The sequence below is a fragment of the Lepidochelys olivacea genome (genome assembly GCF_965140295.1).
Source record: "Lepidochelys olivacea isolate rLepOli2 genome assembly, chromosome: 26".
Lineage (NCBI taxonomy): Eukaryota > Metazoa > Chordata > Testudines > Cheloniidae > Lepidochelys > Lepidochelys olivacea.
This window is the reverse complement of record NC_140436.1, coordinates 13,704,825-13,723,019: the sequence shown is the minus strand read 5'-3', so window position 1 is coordinate 13,723,019 and position 18,195 is coordinate 13,704,825. Positions and strand designations below refer to the sequence as shown.

Genomic DNA, 18,195 nt, shown 5'->3' with positions numbered 1-18,195 from the left:
GGGACGACAGCCGCCCATGGGGAGGGACGTGGGGAGCGAGGGGTCCCCCAGCGAGGGATCAGAGGGCGTCTCCCAGGCACTGATGCAGAAGGAGCTCATGTAGCATCTCCCGGCTGGGAAGAGGCTGAGCGGGGTTTGGCCACCGGATGCCGGAGAGATCCTGCGAGGGGAGGACTGCGGGAGGCCACGGCCGCTCAGCAGATGCGGGCTAAGGCAGAGGGGCCGGAGAGAGGGGATGGGCACTGGGGAGCTCATGGGGAAGGCGGGGCAGGGTTGAGCAGAGTCCAGCGACATTCGGTTGCTGTGGGTGCCTGTGGGAGGCTGCAGCCGGCACCCGGAGGCCATAGGGCTCTCTGCTCTAGACCTGCCCCTTGCAGCCTGGGGGCCTGTCTCTGAACTCTCTCTGATGCTTCAAAGGGGACGGGGGGCTTGCTATGGGGCCAGGGACCCCGGCCGGAGATGGCCCCCAAGCCATTGGCATGGTTCTAACAGGAGTGCTGGCTCTCGGCTGCTCCCGCTCTGGGCCTCACGCTCCTGTGCCCGGCCTCACCTCTGCCCCCAGGCCGGAGGGCAGCCCCGGGGACATGGCCGGGGGTGCAAACGCACTGGCCCAGCAGGGGTCGGGCTGGGCAAGAGAAGCACTGAGCAGATACAGGCTCTGCCCTAGTAGGGTGCAGTCCCCGGGGCCCCTTCGACCCTGCCACCCCACGGGAGGGCCAGAGGGAGGAAGTCCCCTCTGGGCAGGAGGGTGAAGGACTGGGTCCCATCCTGGGGCAGGCAGTAGCGGCTGCTCGGGGCTCCTGGGTCATTTGGGCACATTGGGGCTGTTTGCACAGTGCCGCAGGGGGGCCAGCGGCTTCACGGGACTCGGAGAAGGCCCCGGAGGAAGCGGGAGGGGGCTAGCAGTGCTCATGGGGCAGGGACTTTCTCTCGCTGCCGGGAACACACAGCCCCCGGGTGCCGAGCACCACCACCAGAGCACAGAGGCCGGCTGGGAGCTGGCAGGGTGTGGGGCAGGCCCAGGCCCCCGGGCACCTGGTGTATAATTTAGCTTCCTGCTCTGCAAGCTAAGCTGGAGTAGAGCATCCCCCCCCGCCTCCCTCCATTCCTGCCCCCCGTGTCAGGGCCGGGGGCACCTGAGGCAAGATGGGGCCTGGAGGGGGGGGAGCTGGGGCAATGGGAGCTCGGGGGGGTCAGGGAGATGGGGACACGGAAGCTGAGGGGACAGAGAGCTGGGGTAATGGAGGGTGAAGTCAGGGCGATGGAGAGCTGGTGCCCCGTGGCAGGAGCTGGCATCATCGTCAGTGGATCACGGAGGGCCCATCACTCGGCCCCGCTGCACTGGGTGCAGCTGACAGGCCCTGGCCGAGGTGCTGAGGCCAGGCCCTGGCTGGCGCGGGCCCAGCTGGGCCATCTGGGCGCCCGCCCGCCCGGCCATGGGGGGCTGAAGGCCGTCGGGGGAGAGGGACAAGCACTTTCCCCGAGCGAGTGGAGGTGGCCTGTGCTCCCGCCCCGGCTCTACCCCCGCGGGCGGTTAGCGGGCCGCTCACCCGGGGACCCGTCCCATGCCACTGCCCGCAGACAGAGCGCCGCGGGCCGCCCCTGGGCACGCCCTGACTCGCCGGGATGCGGTGCCCAGGCCTCGGACCCCTGTAGATCCCCTGCACCGGAACCCGGCCTGCAGCGCCGACCTTCGGGGGCGCGCCCCCCACCCCCAGGGTTCCCCAGCAGCGCCCTGGCCTGGCCTGCTGCCTCCAGGGTTAGTCCGCAGGCCGGGGACGGCCCCGGCTGCCAGCCTAGCCGAGGCCCCGCAGCAGCAGCAGGGCGGCCAGCGGCCAGGCGAGCGCAGCCCGGGGGGCTGAGCTGGGGCACACGCAGCGCTCCACCTCCAGCGGGGGGCCCCGCCAGTCCGGCTGCAGCTTGGCTCCCGTGGGGGGCCCGGTGGGGGCGCTCAGCGGCGGGGAGAGCTCCCCGGTGCAGCCCAGCCAGTCCCTGGCAATGGAGCGAGGGTAGCCCTTCTCCAGCTTGAGACTATGCCACTCCAGCTTCCAGTACTGCCTGCCCTTGAAGGCGTAGACCTCTCCTGCGGGGAGACAGGCGTCACGAGTGCGTCAGGGCTCTGCGAACCACTAAAGGGTGGGGGAGAGGGGCTGAGGGACAGGGCAGGGCACAAGGGGTCCCCTGTAACACGCAGGGACTGGGGGCTGGAGACACAGAGCAGGGAGTCTCTATAGGGCCCGGGGGTGTATCCTTTACCCGGGGGGGGGGCAGAGTGACAGGTTGGGGAGTCTCCATGGGACACAGGGGGGGTCCCCTTTAACACGCAGGAACTGAGGGGCTGAATCACCACGAGGCAGGGGGTGGGAGCAAGGGGGGCGACTCACCATCACTCCCACTCAGCATGTTGTCCACAGGGGTGGGGAGCTGCCCCCCGAGCACGGTGTGGGTGGGGGACCCCTCGTCCATGCGCCCCAGGGCCTCGTCGTAGGACCACTGCAGCCCACCCTTGAAGAAGTAGGTTTTCCGATCGTGCGGCCGCGAGAAGGCGGCATCCACTCCCCCCTGGGGCAGGCCGAAGTCCGTGACGGGGCGCGGGTACCCCTCCTCCACGCCGTTGTCCCGAAACACCCAGTAGAGGGGCCCTGGGGGAGAGGGGGGGCGGTGAGCGAACGCCAGGCAGCCTGGTGCTGAAGGAAGCAGACGGGGCACAGGAGACAGCTGGGGGACCGGCCCCATTCCCTTGCCGAGGCCTCTCCGCTCAGCTCCGACCCCCAGGAGATGATGAGATGCAGGGGGATCGTTTGTGATTGTCCTGCAGCCCCACCCAAGGGTGCCCGGTGTGCGCTGCTGGGGGGTGGCTGGGCAGAACGAGGGTGCGTTCCTCCCCCAGGGCGCAGGACGGCTCCTCGCCATGCCCCGGCTGGCCCTGCGGTGCCCGTCACTTTGCTGCCCCGTGCCCCCGGCTCTCACCGCTGAAGAAGAGGATCCGATGGTCCGTGTGCCTCTCGTAAACGGCGTCCACTTTGCCCAGGCTGCGGGGCAGGCCTCGCCAGAAAGCCGCGCTCAGGGCGGGGCGCAGGGAGGCGAGGTGTCGCTCGTGGGTCAGACGCCAGAAGTACTGACCTGGCTCGGGGCAGGGGGGAGACAGGCGGTTAGCGGCTGCCCCCTGTGCCCAGCGGCATCAGGCCAGGGAGAGCGGATGCCACAGCCGGGGCCCCCATTCGAGGAAAGCCCCTGGCAGTGCAGCGCCGAGAGGCCCGGGGGGGAGATGGGCCCCGCGCCGGGCATGGTTTGGCCAGGCATGGCCAGCACCCAGAGGTGAAGCTGGGGCAGCCCCTCGCGCCCGGGTGTTGCATGGGGGCAGCTGCAGGGCTGCTGGGGTGGCTCTGAGCAGAGCCCCTCGGCCAGGGGCAGACTCAGCCCCCCTGCCCCTCGGGAAAAGCCTCTCCCAAGCCAGGGGCACAAGGAGGAGGGCCTGCGCCCTGGAACGGAGGGACAAGGGGCCTTTTCCTGCCTGCTGGGAGCTGGGGAAGGCCCGGGGGCGGCCCAGGGCTGCCAGGCGGATGGGGCTATTCGCACAGCAGCCAGGCCGGGGGCCCCACGGGGCGAGGGCTGGGGGCCACCGAGAGAACAGGGAGGGAAGGGGCAGCTGGGGCAGGGAGGAGGCGGGTGAGGGGAGGAGGGCAGGGGCACAAGGGAACCCCCACACTGTCTCTCCCCTCACTCGCCGGGATGCCCTCCCCACAGCACCCCATCCACATCCCACCCCCGGCAGCGCCACCCCCCTGGCATGGGAGCATGCTCCCTGCCGGAGGTCGTGCCCTTACAGGCCTGACCCACGGCTTTCCCCTGGGGAGCTGCCCCCCGCCACAGGGCGAAGAGGCAGCTGGTCCCACCGGCGCCGGGATCACCCCCCTACACCATAATACCAGCGTCCCCGTCCCCCCGCGTGTGGGGCAGAGGGAGCTGGCTGGTCCCCCCCCCCAGAGTTCAGTGGGCCGACCCCCCACGCGCAGGGACAGACCTTTGAAAAAGAAGGTTTCCCCGCGGATCTGGGCGACGGCGTCGATGCTGGAGGAGCAGCGATCCGGGAACTCCTTCTCCGACCTGCCACGGCAGCGGGGAGCGCGTCAGCGGCAGGCGGTCGGCTCCCCTCCGGCCCTCCCACGGGGTCCGGGAACCTCTGCCCGCCGGCAGAGCCGCGGAAATACCCCCAGCCTGGCAGAGAGGCTGGGGCTGAGGTTGTACCTGTGTCCGGTCCCCCCATGGGGCCCCGCATGTGCTCTGCACCTCGCTAGCCCCACTGCCACCTGACAGCCCAACTGCAAACCCCACGGGGGCCTAGGTTTGCCAGACGGGGTCAGATCCAAGGTCCATCTCGCCCTGTGTCCCGAGGTGTAGGAATCCCGCAGTCGCAGGTGGGGACAATCTGTCCCCTACTTTAGGTCTCCAGTCGTTAGAGATGGGCAGGTTTATGAGACCTTCCAAAAACATTATAACCCTTAACTGTGATAACTCTGGAGAGTCCAGTTTATCCACAGAAATACCCAGTCCCTGCTGGATTCCGGCGGAGTTCTTGGCCTCACTGACATCTTGTGGCAAGGAGTTCCACGGGCTCGTCACGCTGTGTGAAAGAGTTTTCCTCACCCCTCTCTGAACCCCTCTGAGATGGGTGCCCAGGTCTCTTTCCCGAGTGGATGCTGTTAACACAGGACCCTGCTAGGTGTCTGCAGCACGTGTTGTCACCGACTTTCATTTGCCAGTGTGCTGCTCATTCACCTGGCTCTAGATTCGCCCAGGGGCCGCTCAGCACACAGGCCTAGAACCAGGGGTTCCCCGGTTCTGAATGAACTGGGTACCCCACGGAACCCGCCGGGGACAGCGGGAGCTGCTAGCTGACCCCTGGGATCCCAGCCGGGCCAGGCCCACACCCGCGTGAGGGGGCAGTGATGCTCCGTGGGTCTGAGTGCAGGGTGGGGAGGGAAAAGGGATGGTCTCGGCTCACCTCAAGGCAGGGAAGTCGTGGGGCAGGGACGGCGGGTCCGGGAGCAGCGACGATGCCTCCGGCTTCTCTGTGGAATGCAGGACAGGGCTTCCTGGATGCGGGGTGAGAGCACGTGGCCATCAGCCTCCCCACAGCCCAGCCACCGCATCCTGCACCGAGCTAGTTCTCAGCCCCACACAACGAGCTGCGGGTCAGTGCAGCCTCGCTGGGCAGCAGCCGCTCCGAGCCCCACCCCGACAGCTGCTTTATCCACACTGCTTGCTCTCCTGGGAGACGGCAGTGCACCCCAAAAACGAGCTCCGAGTTCAGCTCATCCAGCGCTGGCTGGCTGACGCTGAGCACTGGCTCGCTCGGTGCATGGGACACAGACCTGCCGGATCGGCCACCCCCCCAGTGCTAGTCCCCTGTCAGAGGCCTGTTTGCAACAGCTGGGCACAAAACCTGGGCTTCTGGCTTGGAGACCGTCCTGGAGACGCAGCCTGGCATTAGGGCCGCGCAGAGAGGGCTCCCACCCCAGTCCTGCCCCGCCGGGCCATACCGTAGAGCCTCTGGATGTCCGCACGGTCATCGGCCTGCAGCTGGTACTGCAGCGGGTCCCCCACCGGGCCCTGGTAATACGGGCGCATGATGGAGCGTGTGGAGGGCGAGTGCGCCAGGCCCAGGCTGTGACCAAACTCGTGCACGGCCACAGCAAAGAGATCCGTCCCGTAGTCATCTGCAAGGGGGACAGGGGGGGAGTGAGGAGCCTGGCACTAATGGGGGGGGGAGAGGCGGGCAGGCCCTGCCCAGACGGGGCGCCCCCTCCCTGTCCCGGGGCCCACCTGGCGAGCGGAAGGTCCAGTCCTCGTCGCTGTCGAAGTGCACGTGGCCGGCGCGCTGGGGGTCCCCGGGGAAGAAGGCGTGGGCCACCATGCCCCCCGGCCCGTCGAAGGGGTAGCCGTCCCGGTGGTCCAGGTGCAGGAACTCCACCGAGACGTCGGCGCCGGATCCACCCACCTCGTGGAAGGTGAGCGGGGCGGCCTCGCTCCACACCTTCAGCGCGTAGTGCGTGAGCGCGCGGATGGTCTCCCGGCTGAGCCGCGCCTCCCGCGGGTACGTCTTCACCCTGCCAGGCGGAGCGCCAAGAGAGGGGCCCAGCGGGACCGGGGCCAGCCCCACGGTCAGGAAACAGACACGGCCACAAACCAGCTGGGGGTGAGCCATCCGTGCCCCTCACTCTGTCCCACAGCCCCTGATATCCCAACCCCAGGCTCCCCACCTCCCAGCTCTGCCAGCGCCCCTCAATCCCAACCCACAGCCCCTGCCAGCCCAGCCCTGGGTTCCCCACCCCCCCAGGCTCCGCCAGTGCCCCTCACTCCTGACCCGCATCCCCTGCCAGCCCCGTCCTCGGCTCCCGCCCCCCCCCACAGCTCCGCCGGTGCCCCATTGCTCGGGCGTGGGGCGAAAGTGCAGCCCAGCAGGTGCCTCTGCTTCCTGCAGCAACAATCCACGCGAGCGAGGTGGCGAGAGCGAGGGGGGACCTGTCACCGGCGTGGGGGGCTGCACCAGGGTGAACCCGAAGCAGCCCGTGCACCGGGGGCGAGCTAGCAGCTCTGAGACCCAGCAGTTTTGCACCCCCTAATATGGGCGAAGGCCCTGGTGTCACTGTCTCCATTTTCCTGGGTCCATTCGCGTCTCTGGCATTTAACAGGGAAAGCCCAGGGCCTTGTGGGCAAACCAGCGTGGATTCTTGCGGATCAAAGCCCTTGGTTTTCCACTCAGCGCGTCCACGGGCACTGCTGGGCAGGCCTCTCTGCACGTCTCCGTGCGATACTGTGCTGGTTGTCATCTCCTGCCTGCATGTCTAACCTCTCCGAGACCCTTTGCGTCGGCTCCCGGCTCCCCCAGCTGACGCCAACCCCCAGCTCCCACTTCAGCATCACCTGACCCCCCTGTGCCAGGCGCTGCTCAAACACAGAGCTAAAAGCCAAGGCAGCCCCTGCACCAAAGAGCTGACGGTCTCTGTACCTGCCAGGTGATGTTCCTACCCCTTTCAGAGGACTCGGCCCCCAGGTTTGCTTTGTTCCAGCTGGCTTGTACCCCCCACCTCTCCATTTCCAACTTCCCCAACACTAATTGCTCGCGAATGCAACGGATTGATTAGCCAATTTCCTTTAACTCCCAAGAACACCACTCAGCCCGGTTGATTTATACACATTTTGTCCATGCCCCCTTCCCCATTCTCTAGCCACTGCTATTTGGAGATCTGTTTCTTCCTACCTGTCCACTTTTCCTCTGGCTGTGGGGTGTCTGGGGGTGGGTCTTGTGTTAGGGGCAGGTTTAAAAACCCCGTTCAGTAGCTCAGCCTTTTGGAGCCCTTGTTAATTTCATTACCGGAGTGTGAGAGTTTGGACAGCGCTGGATTAGGGCTAGGAGAGCCAGAGGGGTTTATTTAGCCAATCCCTGATTAACACACTTCGCTGAGCGTGTCTCTGAGCAGCCTGGCCGAGTTACACCCCACGAGACGCAGTGGCCCTGGAATGCCCTGGGTGACTAGCCATGAGGTTTGCTCCAAGGTGCCCTGGCGGGTCTGTGTTGGCCTCACATCCCAGGCCAGCTGGGGAGCAGGGATCTGATGGCCGCCAGGGCGGGTCGGTACCTACTTCCAGGAGATGTTCCTCTTGGTCCAAGCCAGGCCTGCACTCCGCCTGCCCTGACTTTTCCTCCTCTTCCGCCACTGCCTCCCGTTCTTCCTCTCGAGCAACTTTCCCGGGAGCACGTCGGGCAGCGAGCAGCGCGGCGTCCGGATCAGGGCCAGCGTGGCATCGTCTGGGCAAGGCGGCGGGAAACACAGGCACGTCACTGGCCGGCAGGTCAGAGTGCAGCAGTGCACAGAGCTGTCAGTTCTCAGCTGGGGGCGAAGCGAGCCCTGCAGGCAGACTGCCTCTTGGAGAACAGCCTTAGGGGAGAGCCCGCTCTGCACCCGCCTGGGCCCCCGGTGCCCCTGAAGGATCGCCCTGTAGCTATGGCAGAGGCCTGGGCTGGCGTGAAGGGGGGCACTGGCTGGCTCACGAGCTGGATCACAGGGGTCCTGGTGAGCCTGCTGCTTTCCCTCAACCTCCAGGCAGGGGGCCCAGCAATGAATCCCATCCAGGGGGCCCATGGGCAGCGTCTGGGCCGACAGGGCAGCGTGGCAGGGGAGGGTTAAAGGAGCCAGAGTCTCCCAGCTGAGAGGTGGATCCCGGACAAGACAGACAGAATTTGGAGGTTCCCTTAACAGAGTGGGGCGGGTAGCCGCTGGGGGCAAGGATGGGCTGATGCAGAGGGGTTGCCAGGCAGCCGGGAGCAGGTTGGCAGATGCAGGCGAGGCTGGTGGAGACAAGAAGATGGATATGAGAGAACCAGGAGGGGAGCCTGTAGAGGGAAAATGGGGGTCCAGGTGCTGCAGGTGGGGGCCAAGGCAGGGTGTAATCGGGGTGATGGTTGGGCTGGGGCTGCCGGCTGGCTGGAACACTGCAGGTTGTCACAAGTGATGGGCGTCTGCAGGGCTGCAGGCGGGGACATCGGAGGGGCGCTGGGGGCTGCAGGCGGGGACGACGGAGGGGCCCTGGGGGGCTGCAGGCGGGGACGACGGAGGGGCCCTGGGGGGCTGCAGGCGGGGACGACGGAGGGGCCCTGGGGGGCTGCAGGCGGGTGCAGGCTCTGCATACCTGGGATCCCAGTCTCGGGGACGCCGGCGAAACGCTGCATCACGCGGATGGCACTGGTCACGGCTTCCCAAGTCTGGAGCTGGCCGGTGACGGGATCGGTGTGGGGGAGGTAGCCGTACTGCGTCAGCCAGGCCTGGCAAGGGGCACACGCACAGACGGGAGAGTGACACCGTCACAAGCACCCGGCCCGCTCGGCTTCTCGGCGCCACTGGCCCTGGTGCCCCGCCTGAGACACCGACCGGCCCAGCTGGGCACCCCAGAAACTTCTCCCCTCAGTGACCAGCTCCCTGGGGAGAGCAAAGGCCCCACCCCCTTCCCGGCCCGGGTTCGAACCTTGACTCGAGACAGCAATGCCCATTTGTCCGCACATCGCGTCCACACCGAAGTGGCGTGCCCAGGGCTGGGACAACAGGGGGCTGCGGGTCGGGACTGAGGGGCACCAGCAGAGCTGTGGGGGCAGGGTGGGAGTGCTGCGAGAGATCCTGGCCCCCACACCCCTTTCCCCCGCAGCCGCTCGGGTAGCTGGAGGTTGGGGAAGGAAGCAGAGGCCCAGTGAACCTTGTCAAGAGGACAGATCGGGGTCCCCCTCCCAGCCCCGTACGCACGGCTGTGTGGGACTCACCACAACCTCCCCGCTCTCATCTACCGGGGTGGGCACAGGACGGGCACTGGCAGGCAGCATTAGCCCCAGGAGCAGCAGCACCCCCGGTGCCAAGACGGGGGGCGCCGTCGTCTCTCGCCTGAGCTCCGGGCGGCGCTGCGGCTCCATGGGGTGTTTGCCGGGCAGAGGCGCTTCTCCAGCCTCCATGCGCCTCCCGCACCGGGCCTGGTTTGCACGGCAGACGGCCCTGATCCGCAACGGGGGGCCCTCGAAGCTCCCAGTCTCGGCAGCTTTATCTGCCAAGCCTGCAGCGAGCGCAGCCTCTGGGCCGGGGAGCTGGAATCCCTGCTGCCTGGAGCCTCCGCGTGGGCACCGGGATCCGGGACACCGACATCTCTGCAGCTACAGCCTGGCCTCCTGGGTGGGAGATGGCACAGAGAGACCCAGCTGGGAGCCCTGCTCAGCCGGGGAGCGTCCAGGGGCCACTCCTGAGCTCCAGTGACGTGACACTCGACAGCCAGGCCTGGGAGATGCCAGGTACGTGACACCGGCCCACCGGGGCAGCTGCCGCGTCCAGCATCCCCAGCTTGGTGCGGGGGGGGGGGAGGGGGAAACAGGGTGTAACTAGCTGAGGTGCCACATTACATGAGGGCCCCCCCCTGCTGCCACCCGCCTCTGCAAACTCCAGGACACTTTCCCCGAGCTGGGGACACCCCAGTCCAAGGCTGCTCTCCGCTCCAAGGCTGGGAGACCTCCATGACTGGCCTTGCTTTCTGCCCCCTTTTGACAGGAAAGAACCCCCAAGCTTGGAATTGGGCAGGAAGCTGGCTTGTCATCCCGGGACAGCCCCAATTCCTGCATCCCGCCCCCCAGGCCTGCGTACCCGGCTCCTGCCATGCCTCACCACTCCACGCTGCAGCGTGGGCCGAGGGATGTGCCAGGCATCCCAGACGCAGCGGGGCTGGGCTATGTTGGTCCAGGAATGGGAGCTGGTCCCCCACGCCCAGGGAGCACTCTGCCCTCTGAGTTGGCGCTGACCACAGTGCCGGGCTAGGGGGCACGGGTGACTCATTAGGAACAATCCATAGCGGGGGGGCTCTCCCCTCTGAGTCAGTGCAGGCCCCGGCGCCCCCACACAGTGATGGGGCGGTGCTGCCCTGTGGGTGGTGGGGAAGGCCCTTCAGCCTGGTAGTAGGGGTAGGGGGGCTGGAACAATTCGTAGAGTGGGGGTGCTGAGAGCCATTGAACCAAACTGTAAACTCTGTATACGGGATGAAAACCACTTCAAGCCGGGGGCGTGGCTGCACCCCCAGTTCCAGGCACCCCCGGTTCCTGGTGCTGCAGGCGGACCCAGCTTCCAAAACTGAAGTCCTGAACCCCCCTGGAAAGGGCGGTGAGGCTCCACCCAGACACAGCTGCATTTAAGGAACAAAGGAGGTGTGGGTGTGTGGTCATTACCTAACAGAGCGAGTCTCCGGCTGGGGGCTTGTGGCCAGTGGGGATGGCTTTACTCTCACTTACTACGTCTCCTGACAGACTGTCCTGTTGTAGGCGGGAGTGAGCGAAGGGCTGTGCCAGGCGCTGTACAGACATGCAGCGAGAGATACTATGGAGGGAGGGTCGTAGGCGGGGCGCAGGGGATATCGCTCTGGCGGGGCGGGGAGGGGGTTGGAGGGTGGCTGGGCATGCGGCCTCCCCCCTCGCCCCGCTGCCCTCCCCTCTCTCACTCACCTGGTCCCGAGGCTGCAGCCGGGCTCCCCCGGGGCGCTCCCGTGGGCAGGGTCCCGCTCCGCTCGCTACCCTTCCCCGAGCCTGGGGCCGGCCGGAGCCCCCCATGCGCCGTCCCCGGCTCCGCGCCCCCAGCGCCCGGCTCGCCAAAGCGCCCTGCGCCCGCGGGCGGCGCTGGGAACCGGTCCGCGCCCTGCTGGCGGGGGCTCGGCTTCCCCTTCTCGGCTCCCCCGGGCCGAGCCCAGCCCGCTCTCTCTGCTCTGCCCCAGCGCCGCGTCTCCTTCCCCGGGGCTGGGGCTGAGGCTGATCCCGGGACCCTCCGTCCCGCACCAGCCGCTCGCCGGGGCCGGGGCTGCGGGGGAGGGCGAGGGCCGGCTGGGAGGAAGGGAGTGTCCGGGAGCGGCTTAAAGCGACACTCCCCCTTGTCTTCTCTCCGTGTGCCACCCCTCCCGGCCCTGGGGCTGCCCCCCAACCCAAACCCGCTTCACCCCGGCCGGGGAGGGTCACCTGCCTTCCGCAGACTCGGGGCGAGGAGCCGGCGCAGGGGTGGATGTATGTGCAGGATGGGGAGTGCGCAGGGGTGGGTGGGTGGGTCTGTGTGGACAGTAGCCAGGAGGGTGAGGACTTGAAGACACAGCTGTCTAAAACCCCAGAAACCCGGGGCAGTGATCAGTGGAGCTCTGTTGGGTTGGAGGCCTGGGTGGGGTCCTGGCCTAGGTGCTGGGACTAGGGGTGTGGGGGGGTCGGGCCGCAGCACCCCCTGGCTTGAAGTGGTTTCCATCATATGCAGGGTTTACAGTGCGGTTCAGTGGCTGTCAGCACCCCCACGATACAAATTGCTCCAGCATCCCTGGGGCCCCCGTTCGGCCTGGAGAAGGCTGTAGGGCAGCCAGTGAGGGGTCCCTGCTGGGGAGGAGTGGGGGCCATGTCCTGGCGAGACGCAGTGGGTCTCACCCGAGACACCAGCCTTTGCCAAAGTGGAGGAAATCTAGCTGGAGCCCGAAGAAAGCTTAACAGTGCTGACTCCCCCTTGGGCGAGGGGACAAGTTCCCGAGCGAGGGGCTGGAACCGGCGTTGCTGGGGAAACACAAGGCTCTGACTGGAGCTTGTCGATCAGGGGTGGGTTACCAGACGACAAAGTCAATGCTGTGCTAGTGTGTGTGTGGGGGGGTGCCCCATGTCCCCCTGGGGGTGCCCCATGTCCCCCTGGGGGTGCCTTCCCATCCGCAGGAGTCTCGGTTTCTCTGGCTCGGATTCTGAGCCATGAGGAGAGGCACGGCCCCAGGAAGGCCTGGCCTCGTTATTCAGACCCAGAGCTTGTATCAAGGCTGGAGGTCTCTTTCTAAAAGATCCGCTCTCCCTCATCCAAGAGTTAGTGAGTCGGATGCAGCAGCCACCGGGGAGGGTCTCCGGCCTGAGTTATGCAGGAGCTCAAACTGTGTGATCTCAGCGGTCCCTGCTGGCCTGGAAATCTGTGAAATGGGGAGAAACATGGCTGTGAGGGTTGGAAAGCATTCGTCCACCTCTGCCCGGGCAGGTTGTGGTGAGAGAATCCCAGTGAGGGCTGGGGAAACTCTACAATATCCCCTTGTCCCTCTAGGAGGCAGTGCTCCTGCCTGCCTGATGTGATGGCCAGTTTCACTCTCTTAAAGCCCCAGCTCCTGGAGTCAGGTGGTCACGTGGGAATCTCAGCTTTCCTTTTTTAAAAGAAGCTCCTAGCTCTCCGGATTGCAGAGGAAAGTTTGACCCCGACAGGCACGTAACCCAACGGCCAATAGAAAGACCCTGACACTTCGTGATTATTTTTAAAAAATTGCATGTGTTTTGAGCCAATCCCCGGATTGTTTTGCCACCTGACTCATGACTTGGGGCTGGCCGGGACGCAGAGCGATGAGATCCAAGCGTGAACCCATCTGAGCCAGGAGAACCTGATCTGAAGGGGAGATGGCTGGGGACGACTCTGCCCTGCTCTGTGGTCGGGGGCACATTCCCGCTGTGAGTGATGGCAATTCCCTAGCCCCCAGCTACTTACATTAATGGGAACGGATTCCCCCCTTGGGAGAGGCCTGATCAATTCCTTGGCTCTCCTCCTGGCACCATCAGGCTGCCGGGTCCCCTGCCCTCCTCCTCCCCTTCCCTAGGCAGCTCCCCGATGAAATGAGGCACAGCATCTCTAGCTTCTCCCACATGCCGGGGGGGAGGGCACCTCTCCCGGCCCTGTTGAGCAGACCCCAGGCATTGTAACGTTTGGGGACCCTGCGAGAGGTTGCACGGGGGTCCCGTGACTCAGGAAGCCCAGGCCCGGGGGCTGCTATATTGGGCGCAGGGGGTCGAGTGGAGTCCCACCAACTTCCGCGCAGGAACAAAGGGAGCCAACAATGCAGCCATTGCTCTGCTCCCAGGCGCCTTCTGCCCGGCTGGGCCCGAGGTCGTTCCCCTGGTGACGCGGACTATGGGGGCCTTGTGTCTCGCTGGGGATTTCCGTACAAAACAACCCAACAAAATATCAACCTCAACTGAGCGTCATGGAAACCGGGAAAGGCTCTTCCCTGACTCATCCAGGATAGGGGGTTCCTCCGGGGAGGAGGACACCACCAGGGAGCAATGGGGGGGTCCCTCCAGGCAGGGGGCAAATGGGGGAGCAGTGAGGGGTTTTCCCCAGGGCCAGGGACTCATGGGGGACAGTGAGGGGCTTTCCCCAGGGCAGGAGGGAGCAGGGGGCTAGGGGGCCTTTTGTCCCTCCAGGTCAGGGGGCTCAAACAGGGCCAATGGGCAGGGTGCGCATGGGAGAGCAGTGGGGGGAGTTTCCCCGGGACAGGGGGCTCAGGAGGAAGCTAATGGGGGCCCAATGGAAGATCCCCACATGCAGCAGGTCAGCGATCTGGCTCCGAGGCTGCTCCTGGCGCCGGCACTGATCCGAAACGTCCAGGCCACCAGGAACAAAGAAGGGGATGGGGTGGGGGGAACTTGCGGGGGCGGCAGCCTGGACCCGGGACAGGGCAGCTGTTGGGCTGCATCTCCCAGCGGGCGTTTCTTTTCCTTGCTTTTTTTTTTTTCTTTCCCTGCTTTATGCGTCTCCTTCTCCTCCTCTTCCCCTTCTCTAGGGCGTATCCCCCTGGGGTCCCACTGCCCCTTGGTAGAACCCCCCCCCCCAGTTACTATCCACGCCCTCCTGCTATGGTGCCCCCACCCCACAGGGGCTGGAGCAATGCAACCCCTCACGGTTTTCCCTGCTTTGCTCCTGCCGGAGGTTACAGCGCGAACCGGACGGAGCCGAGCCAGCTTCAAACCGTCCACACACAGAGTGACGCGTGGTTTAGCTAGCGTGGTCGCAGGTGGCACCTAAGGGACGGAGCGGGCCCCGTGGCCTCCTGGGAGAGGGGAGAGAAAGGGGCCGGGGTGCAGGTGGGATGGCCGGGGGTGGAGGGGAGGTAGAGCAAAGGCAGCAGGTACGGCAGAGAGACGGGGGGGGGGGAGGCAGAAGGGGGTCAAGGAGAGACATGTATGGGGGCAGCAAGGATACCTGAGGGGCGGCAGGAAGAGGAGGGGGTGGCATGGAGAGCAGGGGACTGTAGGGATACGTGGGGGGGGCAGGGAGGGGTGAGGGGGCAGCAGGTAACATGAGGGGGCGGCAGGAAGAGGAGGGGGCACTGGGCTAAGTGAGGGGCTGGCAGGGAGAGGAAGGGGGCACTGGGGGTACATGAGGGGGTGGTAAGCAGGGGGCGGCAGGGAGAGGAGGGGGCACTGGACTACGTGAGGGGCAGCAGGGAGAGGAAGGGGGCAGGGCAAGCAGGGGGCAGCAGGGAGAGGAGGGGGCACTGGGCTAAGTGAGGGGCTGGCAGGGAGAGGAGGGGGCACTGGGGGTACATGAGGGAGTGGTAAGCAGGGGGCAGCAGGGAGAGGAGGGGGCACTGGGCTACGGGAGGGGCAGCAGGGAGAGGAAGGGGGGCAGGGCAAGCAGGGGGCAGCAGGGTAACATGAGGGGGCGGCAGGGAGAGGAGGGGGCACTGGGCTACGGGAGGGGGGCGGCAGGGCCGGGGCCAGGCTGGACAGCAGCGTGGGCAGACAGGGAGCTGAAGAGTAACGGCGATTAGGCGAGGTTATGACAGTTTGGGACTTGGAAAGCCAGATTGAAAATCCCAGCTGGGGTTACCGTGGGGGCGGGGGACACAGAATCATGCCACTGAAGAAAGCTGCTCCAAGCCCCGAGTTCATCCCAGGGCAGGAGATCTAGGGCCAGAAATCTCTGGTAGTTGGTTGGGGGATGCTGCGGGGAGCTGTGCGTCGGGCCGTGGTCTCCAGCAGCAGAGCCAGCAGCTGTTGGTCAGAAAGACACTGGGCCGGGGGGTGCCTGCAAGGATGCAGTGGCCACGGCTGCAACGAGCTGCGTCCGGCCTCAGTTCCCACCCCATGCGGCTTGCCAGGAGGGGAAGCAGAGAGATGGAGCCAGGCTGCCAGCTCCCTCCCCGCCCGGGAGAATCGCCCCAGGCTTTGCAATGGGAGGGCCGTGGCTTTCCAGATGTTTGAACCCCTGCAGGGGGAAGGGGGATGCCCTGCCCCCGCCGGATTATGCCACTTCATCCCTTTAAGAGGATTGGGACTGCGTGGGCGCCAGCCAGCCCTGCAGCAACGCGAGCTGATAGCCACATTGGCTGGAAACGCATTAGGTGCCGCCTGGCTGAGGGGGGCCCCTCCCTGTGGGGAGGCCAAGCCAGGGAGCCCGGGCACCCCCCACACGGACCCTGCAGACAGCAGGGGAATCCCATATCAGGGCCCCAGGGTGCAGGCTGCAGGGTCACCGGCGGCCCAAGAAGCACTAAGAGGGGGTGCAGGCCCAGAGGCCTCCGCAGGCCGAGGGCCTGAGCCATCTGCACTGGGGCCCCTTTGTGCCAGGGGGCAGCAGGAGGTGCAAACACCCTCCCCTGGGAGGGCAGAGCCCAGTCCACCAGCTCCCCGCTGCTGCTCCAGCAGCCCTGGGCACCGGGGGTGGAGCGGGCATGGAGCAGAGGGGGACAGGAGGAAGGGCTGGGAGGGGGCATGGCCAGGGCAGACTCTGTGCCCCTGTAAAGCCCCACAGAGCCCATTGAGGCAGAGCCAGACCACCCTACCCAGCCCTGGAGTCAGTACCGGGCCCTGCAGGCCCGGCCTGGGAGGGGGCACACTGCCACGCCTTCATCTTTGCACAGATCCTACCCCTGAGTCCCTGAGACCCCACCTCCCCACCCTCCCAGCTAGCAGGGAGAGCCAGCCCTCGGGCTGTGCGGGGCCGTGCCAGTCCCCAGCCTTGGGGAGCTGTGTAACCCCAGTGCGGTGATTGCCCCGCTCTCAGGGCGGCCAGGAGCCGGGCTCCCGCTCTGTCACGGTCCCCTGGGGATAAACGGGGGGCATTGGCCTCCGGGGCTAAGGCCTGGGCTCATCTAGCAGCGCTGCACTCCCTGTAATGAAAGGGGAAGGAGGGGCTGTGCCGAGCCCCCGGGCTGCTATTAGCCTAATGGCCTCTCTGCAGCCAGCTGGGGGTCCCCGGGGAAGGGCTCCCCGGGCTGGGGCAGAGGAAATGAAATGGAGGGCCAGGCCGCAATCCGATTATCCCTCTTGCTCTCTCTGCTGCGCCGCCTGACCCCATTAACTCGATCCCACGCCAGCTGCTGCCACCCCCGCATACCAGCTCGCAGGGACTGACCCGCTCCAGCCTGGGCATCCTTGGCTGAGTCTAGCCAAAAGGCCTGGGGGGGCCAATGACTCCCAAACCTGCCTCCGACCCCACGGCCACAGGCTGGAGCGTGGGGGGAGCAAGGCTATGCTGGGGCCTAGCACAGGGCAAGGGGCAGCGGAGGACTGCAATGGGGGGGCAGGGGGAGAAATGAATAAATGAGCAATTGCTCAACCCCCTTTCCCCCCATTCCCGGGTGGTGGATCTGAACCGCTCCCCCCCCCCCCCAGCAGTCTGGCACTCTGGGGCCATAACAAGGCTCTGGGCTGAGAGCAGGGGGTCTTGTCATGCCAGGATAATGGCATTTCTTGGTGGGTCTCTGGGGAAGGGACTGGGCGGGGAGGTGATGAAGAGCGTGAGCCCCACGGGGGTCTGAGTCAGAGATGCCACGCGAGCGTCTCTGCCCCCTTCAGCCCCATTCCTGCGGACACATCCCCTGCCAGGGCCTGACCCTGCTCTCCCCCACGCAGGAGCCCACCCAGTGTTAGCCCCAGTAAGAAGGGGAAACTGAGGCACTAGGTGGGGTTGAGACTCACCTCGGGTCAGCAGGTGAGCCGGGCCAGAGCCGGGCATCGAAGCCTGGCAGAGCACAGAGCTGGGTATAGGCCAGAGGCTGCTCTTCCCCGTGTCTCCAGGCAACATTTTCTCTCCCTGCTTGTTGGCTTCACCGTTCTCTCTGTCCCCCAGCCCCACTGCCCAGTCTCTCCTGGCAGTTCACTGGCATTTCCATCCTCTCCCTCTACCAATGGCCCTAGCCTACCGCCAGCCCTTATTTTGCTCCCAATATCTTCTAAAAACATTATTTGCATTGCCTCCCCCCTGCCACCAGGAGTTACCAGCCTGGAGTGGCCCAGGGGCCACCCCGCCCCGTGTCCTGACCACGGCCCATCAGATGCCTCCCAGGGAAGTGCAGGAAACGCCAGAATAGCAGATGGGGGACAATCTGTCCCCCACCTCGGCCTCATCCTGATCCTTAATAGAAATTAGTTGAAGCCCTGAAGTATGAAAATGGAACTCCCCCTCCCCCCCATGACGAGGTTCCTCACCCTGGGCAGTAACTAAATCTCCGCCATGGGTCCCCCTGGGGGTCTCCAGTTCGGGGCGCAGGTGCCTCTCGAGCCCTGGCTGGGAGATCTTCCCCTGGCCATGTCCATTCAGCCAGCACATGCGCTCCGTGCGACCTCAGCCCGGGTAGCTAGGGCTGCACCGGTCATCTGCTCAGGTCCTCCTGCAGCCGGACGTCCAGGGAAGAACAGTCCAAAGCAGGGGGGAAGGAGCGTGGGGAGCGGAGCACCCAGAAGGGGACATCTTGAAGTACAGCGACTCCCCAGCATGAGAAACCTCTTCTTCTTCGAGTGGGTCTTTAGCTGCCCTAGTCTTCAAAGGTCTCCTCGCGCTGGGGGTTGGTAGAGGGGACTGCCCAACTTGTGTCTCTCTGCAATGGGGCCAGAGGTCTGACAAA

The 18,195-nt window shown here is 65.9% G+C and overlaps 1 protein-coding gene across 2 annotated transcripts; it reads right to left on the bottom strand.

Moving 5' to 3' along the window:
- Positions 1 to 3: 3 nt before the first annotated feature.
- LOC311513334 (matrix metalloproteinase-17-like) lies at positions 4 to 11,374 on the bottom strand. 2 transcript variants are annotated; one of them, XM_084615073.1, is made up of 11 exons: positions 11,027 to 11,374; positions 9,317 to 9,712; positions 8,695 to 8,827; positions 7,648 to 7,813; positions 5,827 to 6,110; positions 5,544 to 5,720; positions 5,006 to 5,096; positions 4,025 to 4,107; positions 2,971 to 3,123; positions 2,385 to 2,642; positions 4 to 2,083 (listed from the first exon to the last, which is right to left on the bottom strand). In XM_084615073.1, the coding sequence occupies exons 2-11, from the start codon at positions 9,500 to 9,502 to the stop codon at positions 1,797 to 1,799; spliced, it is 1,818 nt and encodes a 605-aa protein (XP_084471199.1). In that variant the 5' UTR covers positions 9,503 to 9,712; positions 11,027 to 11,374; the 3' UTR covers positions 4 to 1,796. The 2 variants fall into 2 exon arrangements, with proteins under 2 accessions (XP_084471199.1, XP_084471200.1); XM_084615074.1 differs by lacking the exon at positions 11,027 to 11,374 and having other exon boundaries at positions 9,317 to 9,793.
- Between the last annotated feature and the right edge of the window lie 6,821 nt (positions 11,375 to 18,195).

Excerpts from the sequence above, each read along its gene's own strand:
- LOC311513334 (XM_084615073.1), bottom strand. The coding sequence starts at position 9,502 with ATGGAGGCTGGAGAAGCGCCTCTGCCCGGCAAACACCCCATGGAGCCG. Across the intron at positions 6,111-7,647 it reads AAGAGGAACATCTCCTGGAA|GGTGAAGACGTACCCGCGGG; the intron begins GTAGGTACCGAC and ends TCCGCCTGGCAG. Across the intron at positions 3,124-4,024 it reads GGAAACCTTCTTTTTCAAAG|GTCAGTACTTCTGGCGTCTG; the intron begins GTCTGTCCCTGC and ends GCCCCGAGCCAG.